General features: G+C 42.7%; 2 protein-coding genes across 2 annotated transcripts in view; one reads left to right on the top strand and one right to left on the bottom strand.

Moving 5' to 3' along the window:
* LOC129019297 (olfactory receptor 7D4) overlaps nt 1-18,560 on the top strand; it is a 54,184-nt gene that overhangs the window by 19,470 nt on the left and 16,154 nt on the right. The window contains exons 2-3 of the mRNA XM_054461579.2: nt 15,374-15,530; nt 16,070-16,177. The gene's annotated coding sequence lies outside the window, so the exon portion shown is untranslated. The remainder of the gene's footprint in view (nt 1-15,373; nt 15,531-16,069; nt 16,178-18,560) is intronic.
* LOC129019294 (olfactory receptor 7D4) lies at nt 12,792-13,784 on the bottom strand. Its single transcript, XM_054461577.2, has one exon. It carries the CDS (start codon nt 13,782-13,784, stop codon nt 12,792-12,794), a length of 993 nt encoding a protein of 330 aa, XP_054317552.2.

Below are 18,560 nucleotides of genomic sequence, written 5' to 3'. Positions count from 1 at the left end.
GACAAACCCAATTTCCTTAGAGCTACTTCATAATTGATTTTGTGTTATTCACCTCTTTCTGTATACACTTACCTTAGAGACAGTCTATTGAAGAATGTTAGGAGAGCAAAAACGTTAGAGATTTTAGAAATCCATGATCACTGTAAAATATAGCCTAATTTACCAGGAAAAAATATACAATAAAAATATTCTTGCCCCTTTAAGAAAAAGACTAAAGCCATTGAAAGGATACTAAGAAGGAGTCAGCTATGTCTTGTTTTATTCTAATACAATTCTACAAATTCCATTGATTGAGGATATTTATCAACACTCAATAAGATCTAGGATCATGTTGTCTCAAAAACTCAATGAAAGTTCATAGTTCATAGCCAGAAAACATCTTTACATGCCAGTTATATTCTACGGTTTCCATCATTCTTATGTTTTCTGACTTTCATTCTTCATGGAAGTAAGTACTCACTCAAATATGTGGGCTTTCTTTTAAAATTCACTTAATTATAACTCCTGTCCTTGCCTTAGGTGGACTTGGAGTTTTGATAAGAAAGTAGCCCAGGGTGGTGGCTCACACCTGGAATCCTAGCACCTTGGGAGGCCAAGGCAGGAGGATTGCTTGAGGATATGAGTTTAAGACTGGCCTGGAAAACACAGCAAAACCCCATCTTTACAAAAAACTAAAAAATTAGACAGGGATGATGGTGCCGCCCTGTAGTCCCAGCTACTCAGGAGGCTGAGTCAGGAGAATCGCTTGAGCCCTGGAGTTCAAGGCTGCACTGAACCATTATCATACCACCGCACTCTAGGCAGAGTGGCAGAGTGAGACCCTGACTAATAATTAAAAGGAAGGTTTAGTTAAATGCACATAATTACCAGGACATCACTGATAGCAAAGATGTTGATAGTGTGCAACACACCTGTGGATGATAGAACATTAATATAATGTTAAAGTGCTTTTAATTTTTTTTTTTGGGACCTGAGTCTCGAAGTTTTGAGCCTGTCACCAGGCTGGAATGGAGTGGCGTCATCTCAGCTCGCTGCAGCCTCCGCCTCCTGGGTTCAAGCGATTCTTATGCCTCAGCTTCCCGAGTAGCTGGGACTACAGGCGCATGCCCCACCATGCACAGCTAATTTTTGTCTTTTTAGTAGAGATGGAGTTTCACCATGTTGGCCAGGCTGGTCTCAAACTTCTGACCTCAAGTAATCTGCCCACCTCTGCCTTTCAACGTGCTAGGATTACAGGTGTGAGCCACTGTGCCTGGCCAAGGTAATGTTAAAATACTTTGGCATTACTTTCATTGTGGCTGGAATCATGTGAAACTCTAAAACGTATCTTGATCTAAACAATAAGGTTTACCTGCCCCCACTTCCTTCTGCATCCTTTTCTCTTTTTTTATGCCTGTAAAAAATCTCTGCCATGGTCTTTAAGTAATTAAATGTTGTAGATGCTGTTATTATGTGTCCATAATATAGACACAAAAAAGTGCTGCTTTACATTCTGCCTAGTTTGTGACACATTCTGGAAGGAATGAAAGTACAGATAGGAAAGCAGTGAGTGTGTTGAAGTCACACTGATCACAGCCAATTTTGTGAACTAAGGAAGGGTCTATTCAATATGTAACAGAGATTCTAATTTTTGGTGTCTCCTCTGTACCAAGCAAGATACAGGCTCTGGGAAATCAGAGTTGAAAGAAACTCAAATATTCCTCTCACAATCCTCAGTACTTACTTATATAAGGGCAAAAATTAAATGTCCTGTCAGAGACATTGGGAACCATAGCTAGGTTCCTGGATATTTCAGTTCAATGGTATGGAGATTAACCTTGAAATATTAATAGAAAACATGTAGAATATACTTCACTTTATGCATCCATCACATAGGGATCACACAGGAGCACCCACGGTCTGTTTAATCATTGCTCACTGCAGTGGGATCTACCAGAAATCAACTCAGATGATAGTGCTGAGCCTCAGAGACATGGACATCTCGCCCCTTGTCACACAGATTAGGGGCATGGGCAGGATTTGGAACTAAATGGTTGGTCTTTGAGTCTCTGGCACTAAACTTCTTCATTGTTTCCCAGCTCTCAGAAAGTTTTAAGCAATGGCCAGAGGTCTTAAGCACAGGTGCATCTGAAGCACATTTTGAAACTATTTCCGGTTTCCTGAATAGAAATGGATCCCAAGACCCTGATTTTATTTCTCCTTTGAGGAAGTAGAGAGCTGCAAGGAAAGCCAGAAACAGGAGCAAGGGAGAGATGCGCCCTGAGTGATCCTGTGCCAGTTCTTTCTGGGATCTTTGATGTGATCTCAGCTGCCCTTTCTATACTTGACAGAGTGAGCGTGGCACCCACTGGTCTAGCTGTGGTCTACCAGGAAGCCCCAAAGGGAAGGGCACAGTTAGCGGGGCACCTGCTGGGTGTGACAGGGATTCGAGGGGGGGAAGATTGGATGCAGAGAGAGGCCTGGCCAAATGCCATGTGTCTGGACTTAGACTGCCTGGTGCAAATGTGGCTTCACCTCTTTCTACCTCATGATCTGGTACGAACTATATAAAAATGCATTGCTCCTTTCCTCCTCTGTTCAATAATAATAATGTGTGCAGCTATAACTCAGGAAAAATTATGAAGATGAAATGAAACAAGCTATACAAAACACAGAGCTGAGATCCATGCGTTTAGGAAGCCCTCAGTAAGAATTCATGATGTCATGGTGACTGGCATCTTCCTCCTCATCCTCAACATCACCTTTATAAACTTTTTGTTGTGTTTAGGGCACAGTTTAGAGAGACCCACTTTTTGCTATCCTGGGTGAGATGTCTATGGGAAGTTCAATCAGCATGGGAGGAATGTAAAATTTCATCAGAGTCAAAAGTTAACCCAGGAAATAGGAAAATATATTTGCACATCATGTATATGCTAAGAGGCTAACAAACAAACTACACCAAGAACTCCTACAACTCAACAACAAAACAAATACCCCATTAAAAGTGGGCAGAGGACTTCAATAATCATTGCTCTAAAGAACATATACAAACAGCCAATGAGCATACAAAATGATATTCAACATCACTCATCGGCAGGGACATGCAAATAAAAAACACAATGAGATACCACCCAATAGGATAGCTATTAAGAGCAAATGAACAAAACAGCCTGTCAAGTTTTGGTGAAACCATAGAGAAGCAGGAATGCTTGTACAGGGCTATGGAAATGTAAAATAGTACAGCCATATGAAATGAAGGACCACACACACAACCCCGAACATAAACCTTGAACATAAACCCCGAACATAAACTCCACAGTCGTCTGAGCTGACATTTTGCACATTGGTGTCCTCCCATCTGCCACCCCACTGTCCTGTTTGTCCTGAGGATGAGGAAACAAGGCTCCTGACTGTCCCTCAGCACTCACTGAGCTGCGCTTCCCCTCTGCTGGGCCGTTACCACGGAGAGCAGTTCTGCTGTCCTCCCTGCATGGTGCACGATGGAGGCTCAGGCTCCGTCCTCAGGACTGGCAGGAAGACAGGGTCAGACATGAGCCTCCTGATGCAGACGACAGGTGTGGAGCCCACTGGACTGGAAGCTCACGCTGCAGGACTGGAGGCACAGGCTCAGTATTCACTATACTATGGCCTTGGGGGCTCAAGGCACAGAGATCCTCATTAGCCAAACTGGTCCATGTTCCCCAGTCTCTAAGGACTGCCTCATATTAATAGAGGAAGAAGAAGAGGAAATGAATGTCCACAGAAGCTTTTGGGCTCTTTCTCCACTCAGGAGGAATTCTGAGTGTACTATTCACTTCTTCCATTTATTTTTTATTAAGATCCGTCTACTTTTTATTTTCCTTTTTATTATATAAAAGATATTGCATATAAATGTTAAAATTATACATATAAATGGCTTTTATATAAAATGGTAAATACAACATTTTATCATTTTCATCATTTTGAAGTATATAGCTCAGTAGCATGAAGTAGATTCACAATGTTGTGCAACCATCCCCACATCCATCTCCAGAACTCTTTTATCCTACAAAACAAAACCTCAGCAACCATTAAGCAAAATCCCTTCCTTCAACTCACTAACTGCTAGAACCACCATTCTGATTACTATCTCTACAAATCTAACTGCACAAAATACTTGACATAAATAGAACCAGTCTGTATTTGCCCTTTTGTGATTGGTTTCTTTCACTGAGCATAATGTTGTTAAGATTCATCCCTGTTGTATCATGTGTCAGAAGTCCCTTCCTGTTTAAAGATGAATAATATTCCATTGTGTGGATGGATCTCATTGTGCTTCTCCAGTCATCTGTTGGTGGACACTTGTGCTGCTTCCATATATTTAGCTATTGTGAATAATGCTGCTATAAACATGGTGTTCTGTGCAGGAAATGCACAAGGGGAGAAGAAAACACACACACACACACACACACACACACACACAATACCTTTAAGGGTAAACAAGCTTTATCCCACGTAAATATAATAAGCAAATGATATAATAAGCAAATTACTATAATAAGCAAATTGAGGCCGGGCGCGGTGGCTCACGCCTGTAATCCCAGCACTTTGGGAGGCCGAGGTGGGCAGATCACGAGGTCAGGAGATCGAGACCATTCTGGCTAACACGGTGAAACCCTGTCTCTACTAAAAATACAAAAATTATACAGGTGTGGTGGCCCGTGCCTGTAATCCCAGCTACTTGGGAGACTGAAGCGGAAGAATCGCTTGAACCTGGGAGGTGGAGGTTGCAGTGAGCTGAGATCGCACCACTGCACTCCAGCCTGGGAGACAGAGCAAGACTCCATCTAAAAAAAAAAAAAAAAAAAAAAAAAAAGATATAATAAGCAAATTGCAATGGGAAGGGGAGAAGGGAAAAAATATATATATATATACACACTCACCAGACTATGAAGGATTCACCAGCAACAGTCTGGGCTCCAGAGTCAGCCACCAGTCCATGCACAGACAAGGAGAGGTCTCATGAAGCTTTGGCGCAGTCTGGGACCCTAACTCTTTTTGTAATGAGTTGTTTGGCATGAGGCCCAGTCACGAGGTCCCTTCACGACTGGGCCCAAGGAACGAAAAAAGGTCAACTCGTTTTCATGATTGTCTATTGTTTTTCAATAACTAACGTATAGGAATAGATTGAAATAGAGATTTCTCCGAAACAGTGCTGGATGAATGCCTCAAGGGGCTCACACGACCCATTCCAGGACTTGCTGACCATTGTTTGTGTCCATGTTCAATTGAGTTCAAATTTAACTTTTCCTCCACACATGGGTATACAAATATCTGTTCAAATCCCTGTTTTCGATTCTTTAAGTATGCACCCAGAAGTGAACTTGCAGCATCCTATGGTAGTCCCATTTTTCATTTTATGAGGAACCATCATATGGATTTTCATACTGCTGCACCATTTTACATTTCCATAGCCCTGTGTAAGCATTCCTCCTTCCCTACAGTTTCACCAAGGTTTTTTGCTTGTTTGTTCTTAATAGCCATCCTATTGGGTGGTATCTCATTGTGTTTTTTATGCACGCCCCTGTTGATGAGTGATGCTGGGTATAATTTTGTATGCTCATTGGCCATTTGCATATGTTCTTTAGAGAAATGTCTATTCAAGTCCTCTGACCATTTTTTTTTCTTTATTGAGACGGAGTCTTGCTCTGTCACCCAGGGTGGAGTGCAGTGGCATGATCTTGGCTCACTGCAACCTCCCCCACCCAGGTTCAAGTGATTCTCGTGCCTCAGCCTCCTGAGTAGCTGGGACTATAGGTGCAGGCCACCAGCCCGCTAATTTTTTTTGTATTTTTTGTATTTTTAGTAGAGACGGACTTACACCATGTTGGCCAGGCTGGTCTCGAACTCCTGACCTTGGGTGATCTGCCCGCCTTGGTCTCCCAGAGTGCTAGGATTATATGTGTGAGCCACCACGCCTGGCCTTCTGCCCATTTTTAATGGGGCATTTGTTTGGTTGTTGAGTTGTAGGGGTTCTTGATATCGTTTGGTTGTTAGCCTCTAAACATGTACATGATTTACAGATATATTTTCCTATTCCCTGGGTTAACTTTTCACTCTGATGATAGTATCCTTTGAGTCATAAAGGTTTTTTAATTTTGTTGTAGTCCAAGTTATCTATATATGGTTGTCTGTGCTTTTGGTGACATATTCAAGAAATCACTAAGAAATCCAGTGTCATGAAGGTATTGATCAAATCATTACCAAATCCAATGTCATGAAGGTATTGATCAATGTTTTTTTCTAAGAATTTTATAGGTTAGAACTTAGGTTTAGGCCTTTGATCCATTTTGTGTTAACTTTTGCATATGGTGTAAGGTAAGAACCCACCTTCATCTGCATTTTGAAATCAAGTCTTTCCTACACCGTTTGTTGAAAAGGCTGTCTTTTTCCCAATGAATGTTCTTGGCATCCATGTGGAAAATTATGTGACCATATAAGTGAGGGTTTCTTCCTGGGCTCTGTTTACTCTTCCATTTTTCTGTATGTGTGTCCTTATGTATTATAGTACCACACTGTTTAATTCCTGGATCTTTGTAGCTTATTTGGAAACCAGGAAATGTGAGAACTTCAACTTTTCTTTTTAATGGATATCTACATTTTTTCAATTTACCTTAGAATTGTACATTGAGTTGGATAATAGTAACAAAACCTGCTAGGCTTTGGAGAGTGGATTCCCAGGGTTTTTCAAATATACTGTCTCATTGGAGCCTTAGTACTCCTGATCAAATAAAGACAGATAGGTTTTTGGTTTTGCCAGTGAGAATCACAGTCTGGAGAGGTTGTTGAATCCTGACACAGTGGTCACTGGTGGGTCTGATACTGGAATTGGGTCTGTGGCCACCAGGCTGTGGGGCCTTTTCCAGAAAGCAGGCTCCTGCACAGGGACTGGGGCTGAAGGAGGGACTCTCCCGGGAGAAGGCAGCCTGGTGGGAAGGATGCCAGCAGAAGTCTCAGGCCTCTAAAGCCTCCCCTCCTTCCCTGGTCTCTGCAGCTGAAGTTACATCAGGAAGCTGTATCTTCTAACTGCTTGAGGCAGCTTCTCAGATAAACCCTCTGAGGAGAATCCATAAACTTTTACAACTTGCACTTTCAAAGGATGATGCAAGGAGCAACAATTCCACCAGCTTGAGCCATTTGAGGGTGGTGTGGAATTGGAAACTGTGTCAAAGGCAATGGAACCCTGCCTCTAGCATCAGAAAGCTAAGCCTGTATTCAAAATAGATGCCTGCCAGGCACAGTGGTTCACACCTATAATCCCAGTGCTTCAGGAAGCCAAGGTGGCCAATCCTGGTTTGAGGCCAGGATTTCAAGACAAGCCTGAGTCACATAGAGAGACCCCCTAACTGGGTGTGACGATGCACGCCTGTAGTCCCAGCTACTTGGGAGGCTGAGGAGGATCACCTGAGCCCAGGAGTTCAAGGTTTCAGTGAGCCACTGTACTCCAGCCTGCACAATACTGTGAGACACTGGCTCAAAAAAAAATGCCAGAGCAACATAAAATTGTAAGCATTCATTACCTTTCTGCCACCATGCATTGGGAAAAGTGGATCCCCCAGCTGACACTGACCATTGGCAGACAGGATGGTGTGTGTGGAGATGGCAGGAGGGTCTTAAGGATGTGGGATGAACCCTGCCATCTACTACCCCATCCTTCACTGCAGACCCAGTTCTACCAATTCTCACCAAAAGAGTGAACTGCATCCCAAACACAATCCACATTCTGTGGCTTCCATTCCTGAAGACATCTCCAGAAAGTCTCAGAAGAAAATTAAACTATATGAGAGAACAAATCTTTTCTATCGTATAATTATTACACGTTCTACAATCTGGGGTTAGATCATAAAACTGCAATTATGGGAAATAAAGGTCAAATAAAGAAGGAAAGGAAGAAAGACAAGAAGGAAGGAGGGGATGAGGGAAGAAAGAAGAGGAAAGGAAGAAAGTAAAAAAGGAGGGAGGGAGGGAAGAAAGAAAGGAATAATCACAAAGAAGGAAGCAACATCTCAGTTATTCTAGGCAGTTTATTGCTATGAATCATCAGAACAAACAAGCTTACAAATCTACATTCCTAATTTGATGTAAAAAATCACATCACTATTCTTATGAAATAATGAATAGCAAAGTTAGGAGTGTGGTCTCTATGACTAATTGCCAGGATATAGTTCACCTCTATCTGCTTCTTCCTTTGTGGAACAGGGTGAATGAGAAAAAGACATGTCAAACAAATGTTTTCAGGGCCAAGTGTGGTGGCTCATGCCTGTAATCCCAACACTTTGGGAGGCCGAGGCGGGTGGATCACTTGAGGTCAGGAGTTTGAGATCAGCCTGGCCAACAAGGCAAAACCCCGCCTCTACTAAAAATACTAAAAAATTAGCTGGGTGTGGTGGCGCACACCTATAATTCCAGCTACTTGGGAGGCTGAGACATGAGAATTGCTTGAACCCGGGAAGTGGAGTTTGCCATGAGCTGAGATAGCGCCACGGCACTCCAGCCTGGGTGACAGGGTGAAATTGTGTCTCAAAACAAAACAACAACAAAAAGAAAGAAATGTTTTCAGGATTAAATAAAGCCATACATGTAAAGCAACAAGCACAATCCTAAAAGGGTAAACACATTGCTTTGACTATTATATGATTTTCATTCAATTTCTTCCAGAGGAAACAAGAACACAACCAAGTTTAGGTGAAGGGTGCTAACATGCAAATGGGTAATTTTTGAGGAAAGCATGTCATCATATCAGCACTCGATATGATAAGTGTTTCAAACAACACATGAGAACTCTCAAGAGCAGCTCTAAGAAAATGGACCAAGGATGGAACTTTAAAGACTGTATATAAAAAGGAAAAGTTAGAAAGAAACTTTGAGAGAACCTAAAGTAAAAACATGTAGCAAAAGCCAAATCACAAGTGCTTTGGGAAGAGTAAAAATGAAGCATGTGATTTTCAGGAGAAAAAGAGCCAGAATATTTATTTCTTGCTTTCTTTTAGTTTTGGAGTTGTTGTTTTTGAGACAAAGTCACACTCTGTCGCCCAGGCTGGAATGCAATGGTGCGATCTCAGCTCACTGCAACCTCTGCCTCCCAGGTTCAAGCAATTCTCCTGCCTCAGCCTCCCAAGTAGCTGTGATTACAGGCACCCACCACCACGCCCAGCTAATTTTGTATTTTTAGTAGAGATGGGGTTTCACCACATTGGCCAGGCTGGTCTTGAATTCGTGACCTCAAGTGATCCACCCACCTCAGCCTCCCAAAGTGCTGGGATTACAGGCATGAGCCACCGCGCCTGGTCGAGCCAGGATATTTAAATTCACACTTGCCTAATGGACCTACAACATCCACTTAGTTCTGAGACCTTGATCTGTCATGGACAAGAGGCTGGCCTGCTGAGGAACTGAACGTTCATGAGCAGGGCTCAGTCAAACATAATCTTGCTTTTGTGACATTTTGATAAACCCAATGCTCTCTCTGACAACCACGACTTAGACAAATTGAACCCTAGGCTAACACATCCTACTGCCAAGTGGATGTTATTAATAGAGTGTTTCACAGCACATCAAACTAAACCCTTTTAAGAACAAACTCGATGCAAAGGAAAGTAGATTGAACCCTACTTTCTGCCATGTACAAAAATCAAATCAAATCAAATCAAAAACAGATCAACAGGCCTGGTGCAGTGGCTCACGCCTGTAATCCCAGCACTTTGGGTGGCCGAGGCGGATGGATCACTTGAGGTCAGGAGTTCAAGACCAGCCTGACCAACATGTGAAACCCTATCTCTACCAAAAATACAAAAATTAGCCAGGCATGGTGGCGGGTGCCTATAATCCCAGCTACCCAGGAGGCTGAGGCAGGAGAATCACTTGAACCCGGGAGACAAAGTTTGCAAAGAGCTGAGATAGCACCTCTGCACTCCAGCCTGGGTGAGAGAGAGAGACTGTGTCTCAAAATAAATAAATAAATAAAAAGTCAATAGCTTAAATATAATATAGCTAAAATCATAAAACTCTTAGAAAAAAGAGGAATATCTTGATTACACTTTATTTGGAAGCAGATTGTTAGATACAACAGTGAAAGCATGAGCAACAAAACAAAAAAATAGATATATTGAACTTCATCAAATTTTAAAACTTTTCTCTATCAAAACATTCTGTTAAGAAAATGGAGCATGGTACCAATAGGAACACAGATACAAAGGACAATGGAACAGAAGAGGTGGTGCAGAAATGAATCAATGAATTTGTGGCAAATCATTTTTTGACAAAGATGCCGAGAACACACAGTGGGGAAAGGACAGTCTCTTCCATAAATGGTGCTGGGAAAACTGGAAAACCACATGCAGAGGAATGAAATTAGCTCCTCATCTCAGGTCTCAGTAAACCTGAAAATGCAAAACCACTAAAAGAAAACATAGGAATAATGCTCCATGAAATTACACTGGGCAATGATTTTTTGGATAAGAACCCAAAACACAAGCAACAAAGGCAAAAACAGACAAATGAGATTGCATCAGGCTAAAAAGCTCCCACACAGCAAAAGAAACAATCTATAGAGTGAAGAGACATCCTACGGAATGGGAGAATACAATTGCAAAATTAAAGAGGGGGCCGGGTGTGGTGGCTCATGCCTGTAAACCCAGCACTTTGGGGAGGCCAAGGCAGGAGGATGACTTGAGCCCAGGAGTTCGAGACCAGACTGGGCAACCTAGGGAGACCCCATCTCAACTAAATTTTAAAAAAGAAAAAACGACCTATTTAAGAGAGAATATTCAGGCCAGGCACAGTGGCTCATGCCTGTAACCCCAGCACTTTGGGAGGCCAAAGCGGGTGGATCACTTGAGGTCAGTACAAGACCAGCCTGACCAATATGGTGAAACCCCATCTCTACTAAAAATACAAAAATTTACCAGGCATTGTGGCATGTGCCTGTAATCCCAGCTACTCAGGAGGCTGAGACAGGAGAATTGCTTGAAGCTGGGAGGTGGAGGTTGCAGTGAGCCAAGATTGCACCTCTGCACTCCAGCCTGGGCAACAGAGCGAGACTCCAACTCAAAAAAAAAAGAAAAAAAAGAAAGAACATTAAAACTGTATGAAATTCAACTCAATTGTGAGAAAACAACCTGATTGGAAAATAGGCAAAGGATCTGAATAGACATTACTAAAAAGAAGGCATGCAAATTAACAGGTATATGAAAAAACACTCAGCTTCACAAATCTTCAGGAATGCAAATTCAAACCTCAATGACATATCACTTTGTACCTGTTAGAATGCTGTTATCAAGAAGTTGAACTGTTGGCCAGGTGCAGTGGCTCAGCCTGTAATCCCAGCACTTTGGGAGGCCAAGGTGGATGGATCACGAGGTCAGGAGATCAAGACCATCCTGGCTAACATGGTGAAACCCCGTCTCTACTAAAAAAAAATACAAAAAATTAGCCAGGCATGGTGGGGGGCGCCTGTAGTCCTAGCTACTCAGGAGGCTGAGGCAGGAGAATGGCATGAACCTGGGAGGCGGAGCTTGCAGTGAGCCGAGATTGTGCCACTGCACTCCAGCCTGGGGGACAGAGCGAGACTCCGTCTCAAAAAATAAATAAATAAATTAATTAATTAATTTAAAAAAAACCTAGAGGAACAAGGAAAGGAAGGAGGGAGAGAATAAGAGAAAGAAGGGAGAAAGGAGGAAGGATAGAAGGGAAGAGAGAAGGAAAGAAGGACAAAAGCAAGAATCGCAAGGAATGAAGCAATAGCTCAGGGTACTCCGAAGCACCAATCTCTATGAATTTTATGAATGAACCAGCCTGTGAATCTAGATTCCAGCTTTCAACTTGAAAAGCTCCTGAGTATTTTTATGAAATTTGGGTCAGCAAAGTTAGTAGTGGGGCTGCAGTGTCACACTGCCTGATATAGCCGACCTCAACTCAATCTCTTCCTCTGAGAAATAGAGTGAATGAGAGAAAATAACTCAAAGAAAGGTTTTTAGGATGAAATAGTTTATAGATGTAAACTAGTAAGCAGAGTTTTGATATGGTAAGTACTTTGCTTTGAATATTTTATGAATTTCATTTTATTTCTTCCAGGGATAACAAGAGCAAAATCAAATTAAGATGAAGAACAGTAACATTCAAATGGATCATTTTCGAGGACCCGTGTCAGCATTTGACACGAAGAGTTTTATAATGTCAAGTTAGAAATCTCAGGAATGGCACTAAAAAATGGATCAAAGATGGAACTTTAAGGACTATGTGCAGAGAAGAAAACTTTAAAAGGAATTACTGAGAGAGCTCTTCAGCAGAAATATATTAGGTGGGTGCAAAAGTCATTGCAGTTTTGGCCATTACTTTCGATGGCAAAACTGCAATGACTTTTGCACCAGCCTAATACAAAAACTTTTTTTCCTTTTTTTTTCAGACAGAGTATCACTCTATCACCCAGACTGGAGTGCAGTGGTGCTATCTCGGCTCACTGCAACCTCTGCCTTCTGGGTTCAAGTGATTCTCCTGCCTCAGCCTCCAAAGTAGCTGGGACTACAGGTGTGTGCCACCACGCCCAGCTAATTTTTGTATTTTTGGTAGAGACAGGGTTTCACCTGTTGGCCAGGATGGTCTCGATCTCTTGACCTCATGATTCGCCCGCCTCTGCCTCCCAAAGTGCTGCGATTACAGGCGTGAGCCACCGTGCCCGGCCACACAAAAACATTTTAAGCAAAGTTGTAGGTGCTTTGAAAATAGGAAACTGCAACATATCTTTTAGGGGAGAGCAAGATCCAGGATATGTGCATTCACATTTGCTTAATGGACCAATAGCATCCTCTTAGTTCTGAGGTTGTGCCCCATAAGAGACAAGAGGCTGCCCTGTTGAGGAGTCTCCCCAGGACCCCCTTCACATCTTTGTTCCTCAGGCTGTAGATGAAGGGGTTCAGCATGGGGGTGACCATGGCATACATCACTGAGGCCATGGAGCTGCTCTGGGAAGAATGGGTCACAGCAGAACTGAGATAGACCCCTAGTCCTGTTCCATTGAACAAGGAGACCACACAGAGGTGAGATCCACAGGTGGAAAAGGCTTTGTACTTGCCCTCGGTGGAGGACATTCTCATTAAGGAGGAGACGATCTGAGAGTAGGAGAAGAGGATCCCAGCTACAGGAAACACACCCAGCAGTGCCGTGGCCACATACAAGACAATGTTATTGAGGAGGGTATCAGAGCGGGCCACCTTGAGGACCTGAGCCAGTTCACAGAAGAAATGCGGAATCTCAGTGCCTGTGGAGAAGGTCAGCCTCTTCATCAGTAGAATATGAACCAGGGAGACCCAGAAAATGATGAACCAAGATGCCAGAACCAGCAGGCCACAGAGATGGGGGTTCATGATGACCGTGTACTGAAGGGGGTGGCAGATGGCCACAAACCGGTCATAAGCCATCACAGCCAGTAGGAAAGTATCCATTCCAGCAAACATCATTAAAAAATACACCTGAGTGAGGCACCCCATGTAGGAGATGTCTTTGCTCCGTGCCTGGATGTTCACTAGCATCTTGGGGACTGTGGTGGAGATGAAACAGGTGTCCACAAAGGACAGGTTGGAGAGGAAGAAGTACATGGGGGTGTGGAGGTAGGAGTCAGAGCTGATGGCCAGAATGATGAGCAGGTTCCGCAGCACCGTGACCAGGTACATGGACAGGAACAGCCCAAAGAGGACAGGCTGCAGTTCAGGATCATCTGAGAGTCCTAAGAGGAGGAATTCTGATAATTCTGTAAGGTTGTCTGCTTCCATGTAGCTGGTGTGTCTACTGGGGAAGGAGGAAAAAGCAACATTCAATCACTCTTCAATATCACCCTTGGATGCAACCTCTATGGAGTCCTTCCAAAGATCCTGATTCACTCAGCCATTTGGTAGCCTAATTCCATTTGAAACGTGTGGAGTTTCTCAAACTACCTTTAATTTAGCAGTAATCTTTCTCCTTTACCATATACTCATGAGTTTTAATTATTTGATTCAAACCTATGGACAGTAATCTCTTCTTTGATAGGATCCCTCTAAATAACTGAAGACTCACCATGTCTTTTCTTGATACATCTCCATAGTTCCTTCATGCTAATAGGTGTATAATCATGATTAAGATATGCATTTTCAACTCAGGCAATCTTTTTTTCTGTGACCTGACACTGGTGATGTGACAGTTAATTCTCAGTTCCTTAGTTTTCATTGATACCTCATGTTTTACTCATTTATGGGGGACACGTGATATTTTGTTACATGCATAGAATACGTAATAATCACATCAGGGTACCTGAGGTGTCTACCACCTTCAGTATTTATCCTTTCTATGTGTTGGGAACAATTCACGTCCTCTTTTCTAGATACTTTGAAATATGCGATACAATGTTGTTAACTATAGTAACACTACTCGGCTCTTGATCAAAAGAACACATACCTTTTATCTAAGTGTACGTTTATTATTTTCTTTCTAAAAATGTGATTGTCAGTATCACTTTGTGAGGTTTTAAAAATGGCTTTGTGTACAATAAGAGTCTTAGTAAATGATAGTTGTCGATATTATTAAACTCCTTCTTATAAGATAGTTATTTTGGATATATCACTCTTCCAAGGTACAATACACAGGTGTAATTTAGGAAATGGAATCTTGAGGGAGATTTTCTGGAATAGAATTTTGGTCCACCAACTTACTATTGTGTGACCTTAAGAAAGACATGTGGCCAGGCACAGTGGCTCACGCCTGTAATCCCACCACTTTGGGAGGCCGAGGTGGGCGGATCACGAGGTCAGGAGTTCGAGACCAGCCTGGTCAACATGGTGAAACCCCGTCTCTACTAAATATACAAAAAATTGCCGGGCGTGGTGGTGTGCACCTGTAGTCCCAGCTACTTGGGAGGCTGAGGCAGGAGAATTGCTTGAACCTGGGAGGCGGAGGTTGCAGGGAGCTGATATCGTGCCACTGCACTCCAGCCTGGGTGACAGAGTGAGACTCTATATCAAAAAAAAAAACAAAAAACAAAAAAAGAAAGACATGTAAACCCTCTTAGCTGCAGATAATTCACCTCTAAATAAGAGTAGTAAATATTTTCTGCATGGAAGGATTGAAGAGTGAAATTAAATGAGATGATGCATGTCATTTTTCTGCTCTGGTTTCTGTAGCATACAACAGCCATATCACAAATGTGAGCTTCTGCTCTTAACATCGCAATAATCTGCCTTGCACGAGTGTCATTTCTTAATATCCGTCTTAAACTGTGCTGACCATCAAGGATGGAATTCTGGTCAGGATGAATAGAACTGTTACCTCTTTTGACTGCCATGCAATGCTTCTAATTAATGAAGATTCCTGTGGCTCCTTCCTTCAGAATGCCTGCCAGGTGATTCTTCCAAGAGAAAAAAGCATGTGGACTACATACATAAGAGGAGGAAACAAAAGCACACAGCCATTAAAATAAAACACAAGTCACGTGTGAGTCTGTTCTCGTGTGTACGTGCTTTCCAGTGGGGATGCAGCGTACTAAGGTCAGTAGAGTCGATCATCAACATATATAATTCATGGATTTGGTTCAAAATATTCAAAACTTACATAAATCATGTCATCCTAGAAAAAGAAAAGGCAAATTTAATATTTGAACATAAATGATTACATTTACCATGGTAGAAAAAGGGCAGTGATACTGATGCCTAGAGATATTTAACTAATCAAAGACCAGAAAAACATCATAGAAGACCAATTTAGTCTCGGAAGTTGGGTTCTGAAATAGGAATCCTGGAGCTAAGAGAGGAAGATTGGGTCATGATTCAAAAGGGGAAGTAAGGAAAGAATAGACAGTGTAGGCTGGGAGGATGAAATGCCTGGTTGCACGTGGCTCAGAGAGCTTAGTAATTGGGACTTGAGAGACCAGTGAGATGGAGAGTGGAGAGTGAGGGTTAGGGGGGTCAGAGTGTGAGCCCCACAAGAGACCAGCCTGTGCTCTTTCCTGATATGCATCTCATGTAGGTAATTTTACGTTTATTGGTGGATCTGAGGTTGTGTTTTCTCTCATCATTTTTCTTTCCAGAGGTGTACATGGTACCTGTCACTTAGTGAAGCAGTGTCATTCGTTTGGGATAATACCTGAGGTTCGCTGCCTCACGCCAAGAAAATCAAGGACACAGACAAACAAGGAGTGAGTTTAACAACGGAGGTTTCATAGATGAGAGAAAGAGAAAAGCTCTCTCCTGCAGAGAGAGAGGGGCTGCCGAGTGGGTCTTCCAGTTCCATAGTGAAATACATGGGATTTTATAGATAAGCTTGAGGAGGTGGTGTCTGATTTACATAGGGCGCAACGGACTGGTTGGACCAGGTGTGCCGTTTACAAAGTACACGAATAAAATTTTTTTTTTTTTTTGAGTTGGAGTTTGGCTCTTGTTGCCCAGGCTGGAGCGCAGTGGCGCGATCTTGGCTCACTGCAACCTCCACCTCCCAGGTTCAAGCGATTCTCCTGCCTCAGCCTCCTGAGTAGCTGGGACTACAGGCGCACACCACCACGCCCGCTAATTTTTGTATTTTTAGTAGCCACGGGTTTTCACCATGTTGGCCAGGGTGGTCTCTATCTCCTGACCTCGTGATCCATCCACCTCGGCCTCCCAAAGTGCTGGGCTTAAAGGCGTGAGCCACCGAGCCCGGCCATATTGCCTGCTTTTTAATGCACACATGGTTGACAAAGAAAAGGAAGATGGAGCCTTCATGTTGAACACGCCTGGCCCCCAGGTAGCCTTTTCCCATTGGCACAGCTGCCGGCATTTACCCGTGCAAGCTTGCAGCTTGCTTTTCTATGTCTGCAGCTTGACTTTTCAGGCTGCTCTTTGTTAGAAAAGAAATGATTTTGGGGGATGCTTTTTGTTAAAAGGGAAACCCTAACCAAGGACTCTCTTACCCTCACTAGCTGCCTAAATAATTTATTTTTAGCTCCTGTATCATTAGTAGGTGTTCAAGAAACACAGCTTTGGATGTGTAATAAAGATTGAGATCAAAACTGACATCCATAACACAAAACAGAAATTTTTATTCATTTCATGCCTGAATATAGACACTAAATTGAACAGTAAGGTTAAATAAAATACGTTTCTGTTTATTTTAAAAGAATCACACACCGTGAACATGTAAGACTCCTATTAATAGGAAACAGGTTTAATATTAGGATGTTTGTTTACATAGTTCATCACAAAAATAGGTCAATGAAAAAAAAAAGAAAACGTTAACCACAAACACAATGCAAAATAATATATTTCAGAAAATTAAACAGCAGCCAGTACAGAGACTCTCAGGACACAAGGAAACCAAGGACAATTTTTGTTGTTGTTGTTTTTGTTTTTGAGACAGAGTCTTGCTCTGTTGCCCACGCTGGAGTGCAGCGGTGCAATCTCGGCTCACTGCAACCTCCACCTCCCAGGTTCAAGCGATTCTCCTGCCGCAGCCTCCCAAGTAGCTGGGACTACAGGCACGTGCCACCACACCCAGCTAATTTTTGTATTTTTAGTAGAGACGGGGTTTCACCATATTGGCCAGGATGGTCTCAATCTCTTGACCTTGTGATCCGCCCTCCTTGGCCTCCCAAAGTGCTGGGATTACAGGCCTGAGCTATCATGCCCGGCCACCAAGGACAAATTAACACAGTAAAGGAAACCACAACCAACAGCATAGTCTATATTAAAACACTACAGCATTTCTCAGGCTGGGTGCGGTGGCTGACACCTGTAATCCCAGCACTTTGGGAGGCCGAGGTGGGCGGATCACTTGAGTTCAGGAGTTTGAGACTAGCCTGGCCAAGGTGGTGAAACCCCATCTCTACTAAAAATACAAAAATTAGCTGGTCGTGATGGTGCAAGCCTGTAATCCCAGTTACCTGGGAGGCTGAGACAAGGGAATCACTTGAAGGTGGAGGTGGAGGTTTGCAGTGAGCAGAAATCATGTCATTGCACTCCAGCCTGGGCCACAGAGCAAGACTCCATCTCAATCAATCAATAGTAAATAAACACTACAGCATTCCTCTTAAATTCATGAATAGGCCAAGGCAATCTACTCAGCATCAATCGTTTGAGATTCTCCTGAACATTTAAAGACATGGGTAAAATGAAATAAAGGAAATTGGCCCAAGTTTCAAATGTCAAAAATAATATTATTTTTTACATGGCACTGTGGACACTGAAGTGAAAAAATAATAATGACAACAACAATGATATAGAATTCTTTAGTAATATTTGAAGTCAGATCTGCCAGCAACATAGTAAAATTATAAAAGAAAATCCAATCGTATTAGAAACAAAATAGACAATACCTTGTGCAGGACAGATCTTCAGTGAGTCATTCAGGAAGAGGTGACTGGATTCAGGAAACCTACCAGGAACCTACAGTTTATGGCAGAGAGTGGAGAGGATCTGGAGACTGTCAGAAAATCATACATTCAAGGCCTGGGTATTCCTAACTGTTCCCGGAAAGAGGCTTCAGCTTCCAGAAGGAAAGAAAAGGAACAGAATGAGGGCTGCAAAAGACTGGTATTGGTGAAAACT

The sequence above is a fragment of the Pongo pygmaeus genome, chromosome 20 (genome assembly GCF_028885625.2).
Source record: "Pongo pygmaeus isolate AG05252 chromosome 20, NHGRI_mPonPyg2-v2.0_pri, whole genome shotgun sequence".
NCBI classification, from domain to species: Eukaryota; Metazoa; Chordata; class Mammalia; order Primates; family Hominidae; genus Pongo; species Pongo pygmaeus.
The sequence above is the reverse complement of the archived record's forward strand: the minus strand, read 5'-3'. Positions and strand labels throughout refer to the sequence as shown.

Bases quoted from the DNA above. Each gene is read 5' to 3' on its own strand.
- LOC129019294 (XM_054461577.2), bottom strand. From the start codon at position 13,784: ATGGAAGCAGACAACCTTACAGAATTATCAGAATTCCTCCTCTTAGGA.